This window comes from Chlorocebus sabaeus, chromosome 21 (assembly GCF_047675955.1).
Source record: "Chlorocebus sabaeus isolate Y175 chromosome 21, mChlSab1.0.hap1, whole genome shotgun sequence".
Classification (NCBI taxonomy): domain Eukaryota; kingdom Metazoa; phylum Chordata; class Mammalia; order Primates; family Cercopithecidae; genus Chlorocebus; species Chlorocebus sabaeus.
In genome coordinates this window covers 102,432,137-102,449,772 of record NC_132924.1, presented here as the reverse complement: position 1 = coordinate 102,449,772, position 17,636 = coordinate 102,432,137, and the positions used below count along the sequence as shown (strand labels likewise).

At 47.6% G+C, this 17,636-nt stretch overlaps 1 protein-coding gene across 2 annotated transcripts; it reads right to left on the bottom strand.

Annotated features, from left to right (window-relative positions):
• Positions 1 to 1,159: 1,159 nt before the first annotated feature.
• On the bottom strand, positions 1,160 to 12,885 carry SMKR1 (small lysine rich protein 1). Of its 2 annotated transcripts, XM_038004397.2 has the most exons (3): positions 12,570 to 12,885; positions 6,785 to 6,910; positions 1,160 to 1,829 (listed from the first exon to the last, which is right to left on the bottom strand). In XM_038004397.2, the coding sequence occupies exons 2-3, from the start codon at positions 6,791 to 6,793 to the stop codon at positions 1,635 to 1,637; spliced, it is 204 nt and encodes a 67-aa protein (XP_037860325.1). In that variant the 5' UTR covers positions 6,794 to 6,910; positions 12,570 to 12,885; the 3' UTR covers positions 1,160 to 1,634. The 2 variants fall into 2 exon arrangements, with proteins under 2 accessions (XP_037860325.1, XP_037860326.1); XM_038004398.2 differs by lacking the exon at positions 6,785 to 6,910.
• Positions 12,886 to 17,636: the final 4,751 nt, after the last annotated feature.

Here is a 17,636-nt window from a genome sequence, read left to right as displayed (position 1 = left end):
ACTGCACAGGTGGTGCAGGTAGACAATATTGTTCCTAACAGGCTGATGTGGGTCACGGACATCCCGCTTCTCTAGCGCAGAGATTCATGGAGCTTCCTTTTTTTCTCTGATGCATATGAAAGCCTGAGTCCTGAGTTGCAGCCTCCCTTAGCAAACCTCATGAATCCTTGCAATCCTCACAAGGCCACCTGCAGCATAATTATAATTCCCACAAACTAGAACATCCCCGGAGGTGCTGCCTAGAGTGTGTCAGCTTTGGGCTCAGAACGGTGAATGGAGACAACAGTGCAGGGGCTGGGGAGGGGCAGGAAGAGGCAGGAAGACAGAGCAGGAAGCAGGGATGGAGTGCTCAGGGAGTCAGAGACGGCGTCCACACTTACAAAACGCTGGCTTTCACATCTGGAGAATTCAGGCCTCTGGGCCGAGGAGAAAGAACTGCAGTTTCACCTCTTAGGCGTCTCCTTACAGGGCTAGGGAGATCCCAGAGTATCAGCCGAATGCCCGGGGCAAGTGCCTGGCACCAATTCTATAACTCGGGGCCAGCCAAGTTTAACAAAGTATGCAGAAGGTGGGAAGAAATAGAGTGTGGAGGGGAGGCGGGAGAAGAGTCAGGTGAAATAGGGAAAAAAGAGGGATGGCCGGGTGTGATGGCTCTCACCTGTAATCCAGCACTTTGGGAGGCCGAGGTGAGTACAGTGGCTCATGCCTGTAATCCCAGCACTTTGGGAGACTGAGGCGAGCAGATCACCTGAGGTCAGGAGTTCGAGACCAGCCTGGCCAACATGGTGAAATCCTGTCTCTACTAAAAATTAAAAAATTAGCCTGGCCTGATGGCGTGCGCCTGTAATCCCAGCTACTTGTAAGGCTGAGGCAGGAGAATCGCTTAAACCTAGGAGGCAGAGGTTGCAGTGAACTGAGATTTCGCCACTTCACTCCAGCCTGGGCAACAGAGCAATACTCTGTCCGAAAAATAAAAGAAAAAAGAAAGGGATGGGCGGATTTGCCCCCTTTGCCCTGCACCCAGCCATTTCACAACTGTCAGCCACTTCTCACCATCTGCTTGCAGGACTGGCAGGGTCAGAGCATTCGTGACCATCTTAGCATCCGCGGAGCCTGTGGCTAATTCAAATCAAACAGAGTCAGACTGCTGAGAAGAAAATTATAGAAACAAAGTATTTATTATTTTCCATTTTAAAAAAAAAGGAAATAGTGCCCAAGAGAGCAATGTTCCTAAGGAAACCCAGTGCTTTTTGTGGTGTCTTCTCTAAATGACAAACCCTCTTTGGCAAAAGAAAACAATTAATGCAACTAGAACTGCCTTTTGGGAGCAAAGTTTAATTCTGACCCAGAATCATAATAATTTCTGAAAGTTCTATTAATTTCACCACACCGTGTAGAATTACTCAGGCTTTTCTCACCCTGTAACTCCTAAAAAACCAAAGTGGCTAACCATATCTGGCATAACAGAGGAAGTAAGGTGCATTTCCCCATCATCAACCATCACAGAAAAGCACACTTAATTTGCATCTCAAGTGGTCTGGAGTAAAGTCTATGTTGCTGGCAATAGTTGTGTTATCCTGACTTCTCTTTCCCAAGCCCTGTTCTCTGTAACAGAGATGTGTTGTGAAATGCTGTCACTTGCTTCTCCCTTTCTTTCCTTTGGGAGCACCTGGCCAGTGGAAGCCTCGCAGGTGTAGGCAGTCAGCGACATTGTGGGCGATATAGTAGAGGTTCAGCATGGCCGCGGGGCTGAGAATGTCCACTTCTGGTTTCTTCTGTTTCTTCCCATGAGACTTGCCCTGGCCTTTTCCTTTTTTCCCTTTAGCTGGCTTTCAAAGACAAATATAAATATGGGAGGAGGGAAGTTAGTTTTTGTTTTTTCTTTTTTTTTGAGACAGGGTTTCACTGCCATCACCCAGCCTGGAGTGCAGTGACATGCTCTTGGCTCACTACAACCTCTGCCTCCCGTGCTCAAGTGATCCTCCTGCCTTGGCCTCCCAAGTAGCTGGGATTACAGGTGTGCCCCAGCACAACTGGCTAATTTTTGTACTTTTAGTAGAGACAGGGTTTCACCATGTTGGGTAAGCTGGTCTCAAACTCCTGGCCTCAAGTGATCTGCCCACCTCGGCCTCCCAAAGTGCTGGGATTACAGGTGTGAGTCATCGTGCCAGGCTGAGTTAGTTTTCATAAACTTGGTATCATTTTCAGTATTTCTGTATTGAACAAGGAAAAAAAATTCCTAAAAGGAAATAAGTCAGAACAGCAGCCACAACAAACAGTTTGCATTGTCATGTCTTCTCTAAATGACAAACCCCCTTTGGCAAAAGAAAACAATTAATGCAACTAGAACTGCCTTCTGAGAGCAGCTTAATTCCGACCCAGAATTATAATAATTTCTGAAAGTCACATGCAATCTAATTTGACAAATGTTTATTAAGCACCCTGATTAAAAGAGACCCAACCTAATGCAAGGTGTGGCCCTTGTTTGCATTCTTATTTGAACAAGCTGCAAAAAGAGGTCTTTGAGTTAATCAGGGAAATCTGATCATGACAAGGAATTATTAGTAATTCTGTTAGGTCTGACAATGGCAGCAAATCACAGAAGAAAATGTTCACACGTTTCTGAAGTACACACTGAAATCTGCAGGGATGAAATCAAAGAAGGCCTGAGGTTTGCTGTAAAACACTGCAGCTCCCCCACTGCCCCCCACCCAGAAAAAACAGATAAAGTAAATGTGGCAAAGTCCTACTCATTTCTGAATCTGAGAAATGAATATGAGGATTTTACTTTACAATTCTATTTTCATTTATGTTTGGAAATTTTCATAACACACATTAAATTTAAAATAAGTTTGATAATCAGGATGCAAATATGTATGTTGGCACTTGTTTCACAAGTAGTCTCTACCTCATTAAGCAGTCATGAGGTTTAAATGAGACACAAATATAAGATACTTAGCACAGGCCAGGTGCGGTGGCTCATGCCTGTGACCCCAGCACTTTGGGAGGCGGAGGCGGGCGGATCACCTGAGGTCAGGAAGTTCAAGACCAGCCTGGCCAACAAGGTGAAACCCTGTCTCTACTAAAAATACAAAAACTAGCTGGGCGTGGTGGCACGTGTCTGTAATCCCAGCTACTCAGGAGGCTAAGGCAGGAGAATTGCCTGAACCCAGGAGCCAGAGGTTGCAGTGAGCCAAGATCATGCCACTGCATTCCAGCCTGGGGGCTAGAGTGAGACTCTGCCTCCCCCTCGCCCCCCCCCCAAAAAAAGACACTTAGCACCATGTCTGATGTGAGATAATTACTCAATAAATGATGATTGTCGTCACCTTCCTTTTTTTTTTGGAGAAAGGGTCTTGCTCTGTCACCCAGGCTGGAGTGCAGTGACACAAACTCAGTTTACCATAATCCCGACCTTCCAGGCTCAAGTGATCCTCCCACCTTAGCCGCCCAAGTAGCTGGGATCACAGGATCACCATTTCTGGCTAATTTTTTCTTTTTTTTTTTTTTGTAGAGACAGTCTTGCTATGTTGCCTAGGCTGGTCTTGAACTCCTGTCAAACAAGCCTCCCAGCTTGGCCTCCCAAAGTGCTGGGATTACAGACTTGAGCCACTGTGCCCCTGTGCCATCATCTGTAACACCACCAACACTCAAAGCTGTATTTCTTTTTTTCTTTTTTTTTTTTTTTTTTTGGAGATGGAGTCTCACTCTGTCGCCCAGGCTGGAGTGCAGTGGCGTGATCTCGGCTCACTGTAAGCTCTGACTCCCGGGTTCACACCATTCTCCTGCCTTAGCCTCCTGAGTAGCTGGGACTACAGGTGCCCGCCACCACGCCCGGCTAATTTTTTGTATTTTTTAGTAGAGATGGGGTTTCCCCATGTTAGCCAGAGTGGTCTCGATCTCCTGACCTCATGATCCACCCGCCTCGGCCTCCCAAAGTGCTGGGATTACGGGCGTGAGCCACCGCACCTGGCAGAGCTGTATTTCTAGGTATTACTCCTGCCTTCAAAATGGAAATGTAGGGGCTCAGTTAGGCTACCCAGCACACAGAAACCAGCATCCACCAGGCTTGGTGTCTATTCTCTTTCTATGACTACCCCATAAGGTCAGTGTTCTCTGGGAAAATGAATGGATACCATCCTAATCTGGAAATACACTATTATACTTCAAGCTTGTCAACCTGTTTTTCATGGATTGTGCTTTTGTCATACCCAAGAAATCTTTGCCTAACCCAAGTAACAAACATCGTCTATATTTTCTTCTAGAAGTGTTATAGTTTTTGGTTTTACATTTATATTTGCTAGAGCTGCACAAAACTGAGTTGAACTTCTCTATGTCCTCTGACCCACACATACAGAAAATAACAGACGGAAGTATATTATTAAAAAGTGTCTCCTGTAGGCAAGGGAGAGGAGAGGAAGGTATAAATGTTCAAGGACACCTGCAAGGGTAACCATTTATATAAAATAGGTATCCTATTCACAGCATTGCAGTCGAAAAATATCCCAAGTTAAACAAAAAGGAACATGGTTCATGTGTTAAAACTACTAAAATAGGCTGGGCATGGTGGCTCACACCTGTAATCCCAGCACTTTGAGAGGCTGAAGCAGGTGGACCATGAGGTCAGGAGTTCGAGATCAACCTGGCCAACATGGTGAAACCTCATCCCTACTAAAAATACAAAAATTAGCCAGGCACGGTGGCGCACACCTGTAACCCCAGCTACTCAGGAGGCTGAGGCAGGAAAATTGCTTGAACCCGGGAGGTGGAGGTTGCAGTGAGTTGAGATCGCACCACTGCCCTCCAGCCTGGTGACAGAGACTCCATCTAAAAAAAAAAAACCTACTAAAACACATTTTTGCTAGGTGAAATGGAGTACATTCCTAGATACAAAACCCAGTAATGAAAATGAGACATGTCTTGCAATGCAGAATCCACATGAAAATCCTATGTACCTGCATTCTCCTGGTAAAATAACCCCATCAGGTATGGGAGGTACATTTTCCCAGAAACTCTGAAAGACTTTGGGTCTTGATTTATTTCCTCTTTTTTCCTTTCTTTTCTTTTCTCTTCTCTTTTCTCTTTCTTTCCCTCCCTTCCTCCCTTCCTCCCTTCCCTTTCTTTTTTTAACTGCATTCTCCTGGTAAAACAACCCCATCAGGTATGGGATGTACAATTTACTAGACACTCTGAAAGACTTTAGGTTTTGATTTCTTTTCTTTTCTTTTCTTTCTTTCTCTCTCTCTCACTCTCCTTCTTTCCCTCCGCCCCCCTTTCTTCCCTCCCTCCCTCCCTCCTTCCCTCTCTCCCTCCCTCCCTCCTTCCTTCCTTCCTTCCTTCCTTCCCTCCCTCCCTCCCTTTCTTCTTTTAACTGCATTCTCCTGGTAAAACAACCCCATCAGGTATGGGATGTACATTTTAGCAGAAACTCTGAAAGACTTTGGGTCTTGATTTTCTTTCTCTCTCTCTCTATCTCCTTCTCTCTCTTTCTTTCCCTTCCTTTTTTTTTTTTTTTTTTTTTTTTTGAGACGGAGTCTTGCTCTTGTTGCCCAGGCTGGAGTACAATGGCATGATCTTGGCTCACTGCAACCTCTGCCTCCCAGGTTCAAGCAATTCTCCTGCCTCAGCCTCCCAACAGCTGGCATTACAGATGCCTGCCACCAAGCCTGGCTAATTTTTGTATTTTTAGTAGAGATGGGGTTTCATCATGTTGGCCAGGCTGGTCTTGAACTCCTGACCACATGATCTGCCCGCCTCGGCCTCCCAAAGTGCTGGGATTATAGGCATGAGCCACCGCACCTGGCCTGGGTCTTCGTTTCTTTATGACCTTGTACTTTTTTGCATGCCAACCACACTTGACTCAATGTGTTTTAATCTTTAAAATGGTTTGGGACCTAAAATTCGCATAAGAGTTTGACATTTTTATTTGAAGTTCTCATCTTATTGTACAAAAATGGCAAACTGATTCTAAAATTCATATGGAAATGCAAAGGATGTGAGATAAAGGTTTGACATTATTTTCAAAGTTCTCATCTTTTTGTGGAAGATTCCAAAATTCACATGGAAAAGTGAAGGACTTATAAAAAAGAACCGGCCATGTGCAATGGCTCATGCCTATAATCCTCACACTTTGGGAGACTGAGGTAGGTCGATCACCTGAGGTCAGGAGTTTGAGACCAGTCTGGCCACTACAGTGAAACTTGGTAAAAATTAGCCAACTGTGGTGGCAGGCACCCGTAATTTCAGTTACTCAGGAGGCTGAGGCAGGAGAATCGCTTGAACCCGGAAGGCAGAGGTTGCAGTGAGCTGAGATTGCACCACTGCACTCTAGCCTGGGTGACAGAGCAAGATCCTGTCTCAAAAAAGAAAGAAAAAGGAACAAAATTGGCGGACTAATACTACCTTATTTTAAGAATTATTATAAAGCTACCGTAACAAGATGGTGTGATAGTGGTGTCAAGAAAGGTAACTAGAACAATGGGACAGAATAGAGTCCAGAAATAGATCCACACGTATTTGATCAACTAATTTTCAAGAAAGGTATTGGTGGAGCAAAGATAATCTTGTTCAACATGTGGTGCTGGAATAATGAATATCCATTTGCAAAAAAAGGAACCTCAACCCACGGTTTCACCATATGTAAAAATCAACTCAAAATAGATAATAGAATTAAATATAAAACCAAAAACTATAACACTTCTACAAGAAAATAGAGAAGACTTTTGCTACCTTGGATTATTAGGCAAATGTTTCACAACTCAAGAAAACAACTTGATAAACTCACCATCAACATTTAAAGCTTTTGCTCTTCGAAAGATGTTATTAAGACAATGAAAAGCCAAGCATCAAACTGGTGGAAATATCTGCCAATCATAAATCTCATAAAGGCCTATATGGAGAACAGAGGACCCTGAAAACACAATAGTAAGAAAACCACTTAATAAAACATGTTCAAAGGTTGAATAGACCCTTCCCCAAAAAAGATATACAGATGGCAAATAAGCACATGAAAAGATACTCAACGTTAAGTCATTAGTGAAATGCAATGAAAACCAGGAGACACCACCACATACCTTTTGGACTGGCTCAAGTCAAAAAGACTGATCCTACCAAGTATTGGTGAAGATGTAAAGAAACTGAAACTCTCGTACACTGCTGATGGAAATCTAAAATGACAGAACCACTTTGAAAAACAGTCTGCAGTCTCTATAAAAAGTTAAACACATGTCTACCATATGACCCAGTCCATTCCACTCCTAAGGTGGAAATAAAAGCATATGTTCACTCAAAGACTTTTACATGAATGTTCATAGTAGCTTTATTTGTAATAGCTAAAAACTGGAAACAGGCCAAGTGCAGGGGCTCATGCCTGTCATCTCAGCACTTTGGGAGGCCAAGGTAGAAAGATCACTTGAGCCCAGAAGTTCAAGATCAGCCCCGGCAACAAAATGGGACCCTATACCTATATTAAAAAAAAAAAAAAATTGGCCGGGTGCGGTGGCTCACGCCTGTAATCCCAGCACTTTGGGAGGCCGAGGCGGGTGGATCATGAGGTCAGGAGATCGAGACCATCCTGGCTAACACGGTGAAATCCCATTAGCCAGGAGTGGTGGTGGGCACCTGTAGCCCCAGCCACTCGGGAGGCTGAGGCAGGAGAATGGCATGAACCCAGGAGGCAGAGCTTGCAGTGAGCCAAGATCACACCACTGCACTCCAGTCTGGGAGACAGAGCAAGACTCTGTCTAAAACAAACAAACAAACAAACAAACAAACAAACAAACACAAAAGAAAAAAATTAGGTGTGGTGGTCCCAGTTAAGGTGGGAGGATCATCTGAGAACAGGAAGTCAAGGCTGCAGTGAGCCACAATCATGTCACTGCATTCCAGCCTGGGTGACAAAATGAGATCCTGAGAAAGGAAAGAAAGAAAGAAAAAGAAAGAAAAAGAAAGAAAGAAAGAGAGAGAGAGAGAAGGAAAGAAGGAAAAGGAAGGAAGGAGAGAGAGAGAGAAAAGGAAAGGAAAAGAAAAGAAGGAAGGAAGGAGAGAGAGAAAGAAAAGGAAGGAAGAAGAGAGAGAAAAGCGAAGGAAGGAAGGAAGGAGGGAGGGAGGGAGGGAGGGAAGGAAGGAAGGAAGGAAGGAAGGAGGGAGGGAGGGAGGGAGGGAAGGAAGGAAGGAAGGAAGGAAGGAAGGAGGGAGGGAGGGAGGGAGGGAGGGAAGGAAGGAAGGAAGGAAGGAAGGGCAACCCAAAAGCCCATCAGCAGGTGAACGGATAGACCATGGTTTAACCACACAACGGAACGCTACTCAGCACTAAAAAGGAATAATTACTGATACATGATACAACATGGATAAATTTCCAAATAATTACTCAAGTAAAAAAAGTCAGTAAAATAAAAAAAAAAACTATAATGTATGACTGTGTATATATAAAATCTTAGAAACTATAAACTAATCTAGAGAGAGGGCAGACTAGTCATTGCCTGGGAAGGTTGGGAAGGAGTAGGGGTACAGAGAGGGGCAAGAGAGAAAAGTAGATTACAAAAAAAATGGGTGATGGCTGTGTTTACAATCTTGATTGTGGTGATGGCTTAATGAATGAACACATTTGCCAAACTTATCAAAACGTGCATTTTATTTTTATTTATTTATTTTTTGAAACAGGTTTCACTCTGTTGCCCAGGCTCACTGCAGCCTCAATGTCCCAGGCTCAAGAGATCCTCCCACTTCAGCCTCCTGAGTAACTGGGACTACAGATTTGCGCCACCATGCCAAACTAATTTTTTCTTTTTCTTTTTTTTTTTTTTTTTTTTTTTTTTGAGATGGAGTCTTGCTCTGTCTCCCAAGCTGGAGTGCAGTGGTGCGATCTCGGCTCACTGCAAGCTCCACCTCCCGGGTTCACGCCATTTTCCTGCCTCAGCCTCCCCAGCAGCTGGGACTACAGGCGCCCACCACCGCGCCCGGCTAATATTTTTGTATTTTTAGTAGGGACGGGGTTTCACCATGTTCGCCAGGATGGTCTCGATCTCCTGACCTCGTGATCCGCCTGCCTCGGCCTCCCGAAGTGCTGGGATTACAGGTGTGAGCCACCGCACCTGGCCCCAACTAATTTTTTCTACTTTTTGTAGAGATGAGGGTCTCACTATGTTGCCCAAGCAGGTCTTGAACTCCTGAGCTCAAGCTATCCTCTCGCCTCAGCCTCCCAAAATGCTGGGTGTACAGGCATGAGCCACCATGTCAAGTATGCATTTTAAACATGTAAAATTTATTGTATATACATTCCACCTCAATAAATCTGTTAAGAAATTATTACATGGGAGTGTTTGTTTCTGGGCCCATCCATTCCTTGGGTTGAATCAATACAACTTTGTGGCTCTTGGCTGTTTCTGGTCTCAGAACATGCAGCTCCCAACTTAAAACCCTCTAAACTCCTTAAGGAAGACCACTTGACTCCAGCCACACTGGACTTTCTTCTAGTTCCCAACACTCCGAGCTTCTCCCTGTGCAATGCTTGTTCTTCCTGCAGACCTTCTAATTGAAAGGGCAGAATTTGTTGCTTCTCTTTATGCTAGCCTGTGCTCAAATATCACCTCTTTAGAAAAACCTCCCTGACGGGCTGGGCATGGTGGCTCACAGTGGCTCAGCATTTTGGGAGGCTGAGGCAGGTGGATCACCTGAGGTCAGGAGTTCAAGACTGGCCTGGACAACATGGTGAAACCCCATCTTTACTAAAAATACAAAAAAATTAGCCAGGCATGGTGGTAGATGCCTGTAATCCCAGCTACTCAGGAGGCTGAGGCAGGAGAATCGCTTGAACCTGGGAGGCGGAGGTTGCAGTGAACCGAAATTGTGCCATTGCACTCCAGCCTGGGTGACAAGAGCAAAACTCTGTCTCAAAAAAAAAAAAAAAAAAAAAAAAAAAAGAAAGAAAGAAAAAAAAAAGAAAAAGAAAAAGTAAGAAGAAAAACCTCCCTGACACTATGTCTATACTCTGTCTATAACTGGAGTTACCATATAATTTATTGTCCAAACCAAGATACTTCAACAAATATAAACAAACGTAAACTGAGACTGTCCCAGGCTAGGGACGGGGGGTAGGTACAGTGGTCTGTCTTTAACAGTCTCCCAACAACCCCAGTAGAGTCACTGTCCATCTCCTTAACCGCAGCACTTTTCACTAGTTAATAGTAACTGTTTATGTTTATTGTTTGTTTCCCTCACCAGAGAATCTGTCTATAAATTTACCACTGAATTCCCCAGCCTACACCTATATCTGCTGCATTGCAAGGATGCACAAATATCTGCTGAGCGAATGAATACATCGCAACTGAGATGCAATGCAAGAACAGAATTTAGAAAGCAAATGTGGATTTCTGCTTTTCTGAATTTTAAGATGCCTCCTTTATTCATTCAACAAGTATTTAACAAAAATCTACTGTGTAGCAGGCCACAGTAGATGGGGAACAAAAGAGACCTCACGATGCTTACAATTCAGTGAGGTCTGAGAAAGACACTAGTCACCTAATCACAAACACATTTACTCACAATCCATGCTGTGAAGAAATGGCCCTATTGGCCAGGTGTGGTGATTCACACTTGTAATCCCAGCACTCTGGGAGGCCGAGGTGGGTGGATCACTTGCACCCAGTTTGAGACCAGCCTGGGAAAGATGGTGAAATCCTGTCTCTACAAAAATTTAAAAAATTAGCCGGGTTCGGTAGCATACACCTGTAGTCCCTGATACTCAGGAGGCTGAGGTGGGAGGACCCCTTGAGCCCAGGAATTCAAGGCCAAAGTGAGCTACGTATGATGCCATTGCACTCCAGCCTGGGCAACAAAGCAAGACCCTATCTCTAAAAAAATAAACAAAAACAAAGAAATTAATAAAGAAAGGCCCTATAATGCCTATAACACATGGCATTATAATAGCACAGGATGGGCAAGGGCTGACCTAGTCTGGGACATCAAAGGAAGGGTTCCCTAAGAGTGGCCTGTGGGCTGAGGGTAGGTAATTCCAAGGCCAACAGCCTACGCAAAGGCTCTGAGGCCGGAGAGAAGGTGCACAAAGAGACCGAAACCCAAAAAAGGCCAACATGGCCAGCCCACAGGCAACCAAGGGGGCCAGTGAGAGCAGCTGAGGCAGGAAAGGTAGGCAAGGTTCCGCTCTGCAGGCTCTGTGCACTAATGTGTTTGACCTTCATTCAAGGAGCATGAATTAAGTGGCATTTGATTAAATGGCTATGTACAGCTTTCTGCCTCAGTTCCCTGGGCCCTGAAAGAAATGGCAATTGGCTGGGCACAGTGGCTCAGGCCTGTAATCCCAGCGCTTTGAGAGGCCAAGGCGGGAGGATCCCTTGAGCCCAGGCGTTTGAGACCAGCCTGGACAACGTGGCGAAACCCTGTCTCTACTAAAAATACAAAAATTGGCTGGGCATGGTGGTGCTCGCCTACGGTCCCAGCTACTTGGGAGGCTGAGGTGGGAGGATCACTTGAGCCCAGAGGCTGCAGTGAGCTGTGTTCACACCATTGTACTCCAGCCTGTGTGACAAAGCAAGACCCCGTTTCAAAAAAAAAAAAAAAAAGGCAATAGCAACCATGGAATGACTCTCAATTTAAACCAAGAAATTTTTACTTAACCCTTTTACAGCAAACAAACTAGAAATAACACAGAAACTTAATGATTTCTACACCAGAGTCTAATGGGGAGTAAAGCTTTCCAAGGAAAAACACGCAAAGCACCAGAGGTGAGGTGCAAAGGGCTGTGGGCGCTGAAGGAGCGATGGGGAAGCAAGAGGCACGGTCCTTCTGAGACAAATCTCAAAGAAAATGGATCAAGACAGGGAAGGCGCAAGAGGCTTCCAGAAGAATGCGGGTTTAGTGTGGGATGCGGGCTTTTTGTTTGTTGTTGTTTAGCAGAGAAGATATGGCAGAGAAAGCTCGAGGTTGAGGCCCCTTTAGCAAGGGCTCTGTGCGCCCAGCTCAAGCGTGCAGTACTTAGTTTAGCAGACAATGGTGCCTCCCTGAGGACTTGGGGCAGGGCCTGGAAGGTCACAGCCCTTCTGGAAAGAGCAGCGAAGGTGGGAAGGAGGTCGCAAGTGACTGGATGAGGGCGGAGAACAGGAATGCTGCTGACAGAAAGGTGGTGGCACGAGGGCTCACTCTCTGCTTCCTGAGTCTGCAGAGCAGCGGAGAATCCCGCGCAGGGACCCAGGGTGGCGACGGCAGCTAAGAGCCCGGACCCGTCACTGTGGGCGTGGGCATGGCCTGGCGCCCTGAGGTGCCACACCACAGTACCACCCTCCCTTTATTTCCCACATCAACCGTCTGGGTGTGAGGGCTGCTCAACACGGCCACGACCTAAAACCCGGAAAGAGGGCTAGCCTGACGCCGCGGCTGCTGCGCCTCCAGCAGGCGCGGACCGCCGGGCACCCCTTGTCCCTCCATCTTTTTGCCAAGCGTTGAGGTCGCCCCCAGGGAGAGGCGGTGACCTCGGCGCCCGCGCCTCTCCGGGACAGCCTAGGGCTCCACGGCGCGCGCCCGGGCCCCCGGTACTTTAGGGAGACGGGGATTACCATGGCGATTCTCAGCCGAGCAGGCAGGCGTGGTGGACTCCGGATCCCAAAGCCCTTAGCATCCACCGGGGCCGCTGCCCCAGGGCCCGTTCCCCTAGCGCCCCCGGCCCCTTCTCCGCCCTCCTCAGGGAACCGCCGCGGGCCCGGCCTCACTACGCCTCCGCGCCACGCCTCGCTCGGAGGAGCGCGGCCGGCTCAGGGAGCCCCCAGCCGCGGAGCCGCCTGGACGCTAAGCGCCTGCTCGTCCCACGCGGCACCTAGGCCGCAGCAGCTGTGGGCGCTGGGCCGGCGTGCGCCTCGGGGGCGGGGCCGCGCGCACAATCGCCGGGCGTGGGGCAGGGCCTCGCCGTGGTAACCGTTGCCAGGGCAACACTGCCGCGCGCTGAGGGTGAGAGGAGGTGGGTTCCCGGGCCGCGCGCGCGGGCTGGGCCTTCACTTAGCACGAGGCCGACCACCGCCTCCAGCACCCGGAACCCCAGTTTGGCGCTGTAGCGTCTGGGTTTGGGCTGCCGGAGCGGCGCGCGCGGGGCGAAGGGGCGGGCGCGGGCTGTTCTCCCACTGGGGTGGCGCTGGCGTGAGAGCACAGGCTAGGCGGTTCACTCGGCCGACCTGGGAGAAATCATCGGAGAACCTCTTTTGGAAAACGAGCATAAGGACTATGACGGTGAAGGGAGAATATCATGGGAAATGTTTGCAAAAGAGCCAGGTAAACAGAGTAAGAGCCCGAGAGACTAAAGGGGTGGGGAGGGAGTTCATGTGCAAGTAGGACTGGGCAAGAAAGGTACAGTAGGTACAGTTCCAGCCTCACTCCCCTCAGGGGAAGGCTACACTTTGGGTGGTACGACTCATTCTTTTCTATGACTTGTCATTCCTTTTTTTTTTTTTTTCCAACCGAGTCTCTCTTTGTCGCCCGGGGTTGGAGTGCAGTGGCACAATCTCGGTTCACTGCAACCTCCGCCTCCCAAGTTCAAGCCATTCTCCTGCCTCAGCCTCCTGAGTGACTGGGATTGCAGATGCGTACCACCATGCCTGGCTAATTTTTGTGTTTTTAGTAGAGACGGGGTTCCGCCATGTTGGTCACGCTGGCCTCGAACTCCTGACCTCAGGCGATCCGCCCGCCTCAGCCTTCCAAAGTGCTGAGATGACAGACGTGAGCCACCGCGCCTGGCCTGTTGTTGCTTTTTATTCAACAGTTATTGAGCCTCTGCCACGTGCCTGACACTCTTCCAGGCACTGGAAATTGAGCTCTGAATGAGGCAAAGTCCTTGTTCTTTTAAGCGGTGATTTGGGGGAGGTGGTCGAGGCTGAAATGGAGGGCCTGGCAGACATTAAAAGTGATAGGGACAGTATGGCATATTGCATTAAATTGATGTGACCACTGGGTGCTCTTTTAGATTGCTGACTGAGGAAGGCCTCTCTGAGGAGGTGACATTAAAACACATCTGGATGACAAGGAGCAGTCAATTATGCCAAAATTAGGGAGAGGAGGAGGAGGCAAGACCAGGAAGCAGGAGTAGGGTCCTGGAAGGATCTGCAAGGATGAGGTGTTTTGTTTTTTTCTCCTGAAAGACGAACTGGCTTCCAAAGAGGAGTGTTTATGTTCTAGGTTCTCTTACATATGCTTTCCCTAATCCTTCATTAACAAAGCAAACCCAACTTCCAACTACTTTTAATATGTCTGTGAGTTTTTCTTATGAGTCCATATGCCCTGGATATGGCAAATTCTCCTGCCTTTCACCTGCAGTTTCTTCTCAGCTTGCCCCTGTCTTCATCCCTGGATGGAGCCGGCCCACCCCAGCTGCTTACACTTCTCTGGGTTATCTCAGCTCTCCCAAGGTTACCCCTATGGGATCACTCCCAAATCTGTTCCATTCCTGCTTTTCCTGAGCTCCAGATCGGAGATCCAGAGCCCTGCTACAAGGTTGTTTTTTTTGTTTTTTTTTTTTTGTTTTTTTTTTGAGATGGAGTCTTGCTCTGTTGCCCAGGCTGGAGTGCAATGGCACGATCTCTGCTCACTGCAATCTCCGCCCCCTGGGTTCAAGCAATTCTCCTGCCTCAACCTCCCAAGTAGCTGGGATTACAAGCATGTGCTCTCACGCCCGGCTAATTTTTGTATTTTTAGTAGAGATAGGGACCAGGCTGGTCTCGAACCCTGACCTCAGGTGATCCGCCTGCCTTGGCCTCCCACTGGGATAACAGGCATGAGCCACTGCACCGGCTTCCTGCTACAAGTTTTAAAACTCAGCTGTCTTGAAAGTAGATCAGTGGTTGAGGTGTGCCATGGGTGGGGGAGGATTGACTCTGCAGTGCGCTAAGAGGAAAATTCCGGAGCAATGGAAATACTCTCCATCCTGATTGTGGCGGTAGTTACACAGGTGCAGGGCTGGTGCATCATTTGCATGGCTGAGTACAAAATGAAAACAGGAAGAAGCAGAGAAAAGTGCCACTAAAGGTACTAAATTAGAATGCTTTCCTTTTCTCTGCAGTCTCTATCAACCTGTTATGCTGTTTTTATTTACTGTTTAATGTGTTTCCTTGGGTACGGGAACACTCCCCTTCCTAGCTGTCTTCCCATAGCAGAGGGTGACCCTCGAGGGATTGCACCCTCTGTGCCAGGATGTGCTCGGTGTCATGACTGTGGTGGATGGGACACTCGCATGTCTCACTCTGAATGTGCTGGGATACTGCCATGCCCTGCCCGAGATGGGGGTGGGGGTGGGGTAGGGTGAGGGTGGGGATTGGGGGTAGTGGGGGGTGATGAGGTGAGACTCAGCAGGAGCTAAGGCACCAACCCCCTTCCCCCAACATGCTCCATTTTCCATTTTCCCATCGGATTTCATTGATAAAACACAAATTCAAAGGTAAAATTACTAAGAAATTTTCACACTGTGAAACTCAGAGCATTAAACCCCAAGCATGTGGCCCTTCTAAGAGTAGAACTTGGCCAGGCGCGGTGGCTCACGCCTGTAATCCCAGCACTTTAAGAGGCCGAGGCGGGTGGATCATCTGCAGTCAGGAGTTCACGACCAGCCTGACCAACACAGTGAAACCCCATCTCTACTAAAAAATACAAAGATTAGCCAGGTATGGTGGTGGGCGCCTGTAATCCCAGCTACTTGGGAGGCTGAGGGAGGAGAATTGCTTGAACCCGGGAGGCAGAGGTTGCAGTGAGCCAAGATTGCACCACTGCACTCCAGCCTGGGTGACAGAGCAAGACTCCTTCTCAAAAAAAGAAAAAAAATAGGACTCTGTGTGATCACTGGGGTCAAACAGCCCATGAACCTGGCCCTGCACAAGTATATACATTTGTCAGAATTAATGAAATTATATACTTCAAATTAGTACAGTTTACAATATATGAATTATACCTTGATAAAGTTGATTTTGAAACTTCAACTCTTAGGAACCTTACCCTGCCGCATCTAAAATCAAACCTGGCTGGGTGTGGTGGCTCACACTGCAATACTAGCACTTTGGGAGGCTGAGGCAGGTAGATCACTTGAACTCAGGAGTTTGAGACCAGCCTGGGCAACATGGTGAAACCCCATCTTTGGAAAAAAAAAATACAAAATTTACCGGACATGGTGGCATACGTCTGTGGTCCTAGCTACTTGGGAGGCTGAGGTGGGAAGATCGCTTGAGTCCAGGAAGTCAAGATTGCAGTGAACTGCGATCGCACCACTGCATTCCAGCCTGGGCGACAGAGCAAGACCCTGCCTCTAAATAAATAAAGTCAAACACTTCTTAGAGCAAATGTGCATCTCCTTCTGTTTGGATGATAGCCTCAGCAACCATCTAGGTACCCACGCTAGGAACTGGTCACCTTTGATCCCTCTCCTTATATCTAGAACACTCTCATCTGTACCTACTTAAGGCTACCTCCTGACTTGGTTTTTTTTTGTTTTTTGTTTTTTTAAAACGGAGTTTTGCTCTTTCGCCCAGACTGAAGTGAAGTGGTGCGATCTCGGCTCACTGCAGCCGCTGCACCCCCCCGGGTTCAAGCGATTCACCTGCCTCAGCCTTCAGAGTAGCTGGGATTACATGTGTGTGCTACCAAGCCTGGTTACTTTTTGTGTTTTTAGTAGAGACAGGGTTTTACCATGTTGGCCAGGCTGGTCTTGAACTCCTAACCTCAGGTGATCCGCCCACCTTGGCCTCCCAAAGTGCTAAGATTACAGGTGTGAGCCACTGCGCCCAGCTGACTTTCTTTTTTCTTTTTAAAAAAAATTTTTTTTTCTTTAATAGAGACAGGGTCTCCCCATATTTCCCAGGCTGGACTCGAACTCCTGGGCTCAAGGGATCCTCTTGCCTCAGCCTCTGAAAGTGCTCAGATTATAGGCATGAGCCACCACACCTGACCCTCACCTTCATAAGTCTGTGGATGGTGCCACCTGCTCCCAATCACACTGCTGCAAGCCGTTCAGTGCACCCTCCTGCACTGCTTGCCAAGCCCTGTCTCTCTGGGGGACCGCCCCTCCTCACCCTGCTCTTCCTCAGATCACCACCGTGCTCAGGCCTGTGCTGTCTCTGGCCTGGGCTGCTACAGAAGTCTCCTGACCAGCCCTGCTCCCTCCTTAGGCTTCTGCACTCCATCTGGTATTCTTTCTAAAGCACAGATTTAATCATGTCTCACCCATTTTCAAAAACTGTTGATGACTATTTCCTACAAAGCACTCCTTGGTATGGTATGAATATGTGTAGTCTTTCCGAATCTTGCCTCCATCTGCTTGTCTAGTTTTACTTACCCTTGCTGGCCCCTCATGCCTGGTTTTGGCCACTCTCCTCTGTCTCTGGGATTTGTGGTGCTCCATGCCTCCCAGCCTCTACTTATGTGGTCCCCTTTAGCTGGAGTGTTTTCTCCTCCTTGCTTATCATCAGAAGCCTGTTCAACCTTCAAGGCCCAGCACAAACTGTGAGCTCATTAATCACTGGCGATTAATCCCAGTGCCCATTAAACTCAGCCTCAGCCTGTGGCATTGCACGAATCTGGACTTCAGTTAGAGAGAGGTTTCCTTATCTCCTCCACAGTGAGCAGCCTCCTTTAGCCTCCTCATTGTATGCCACAGC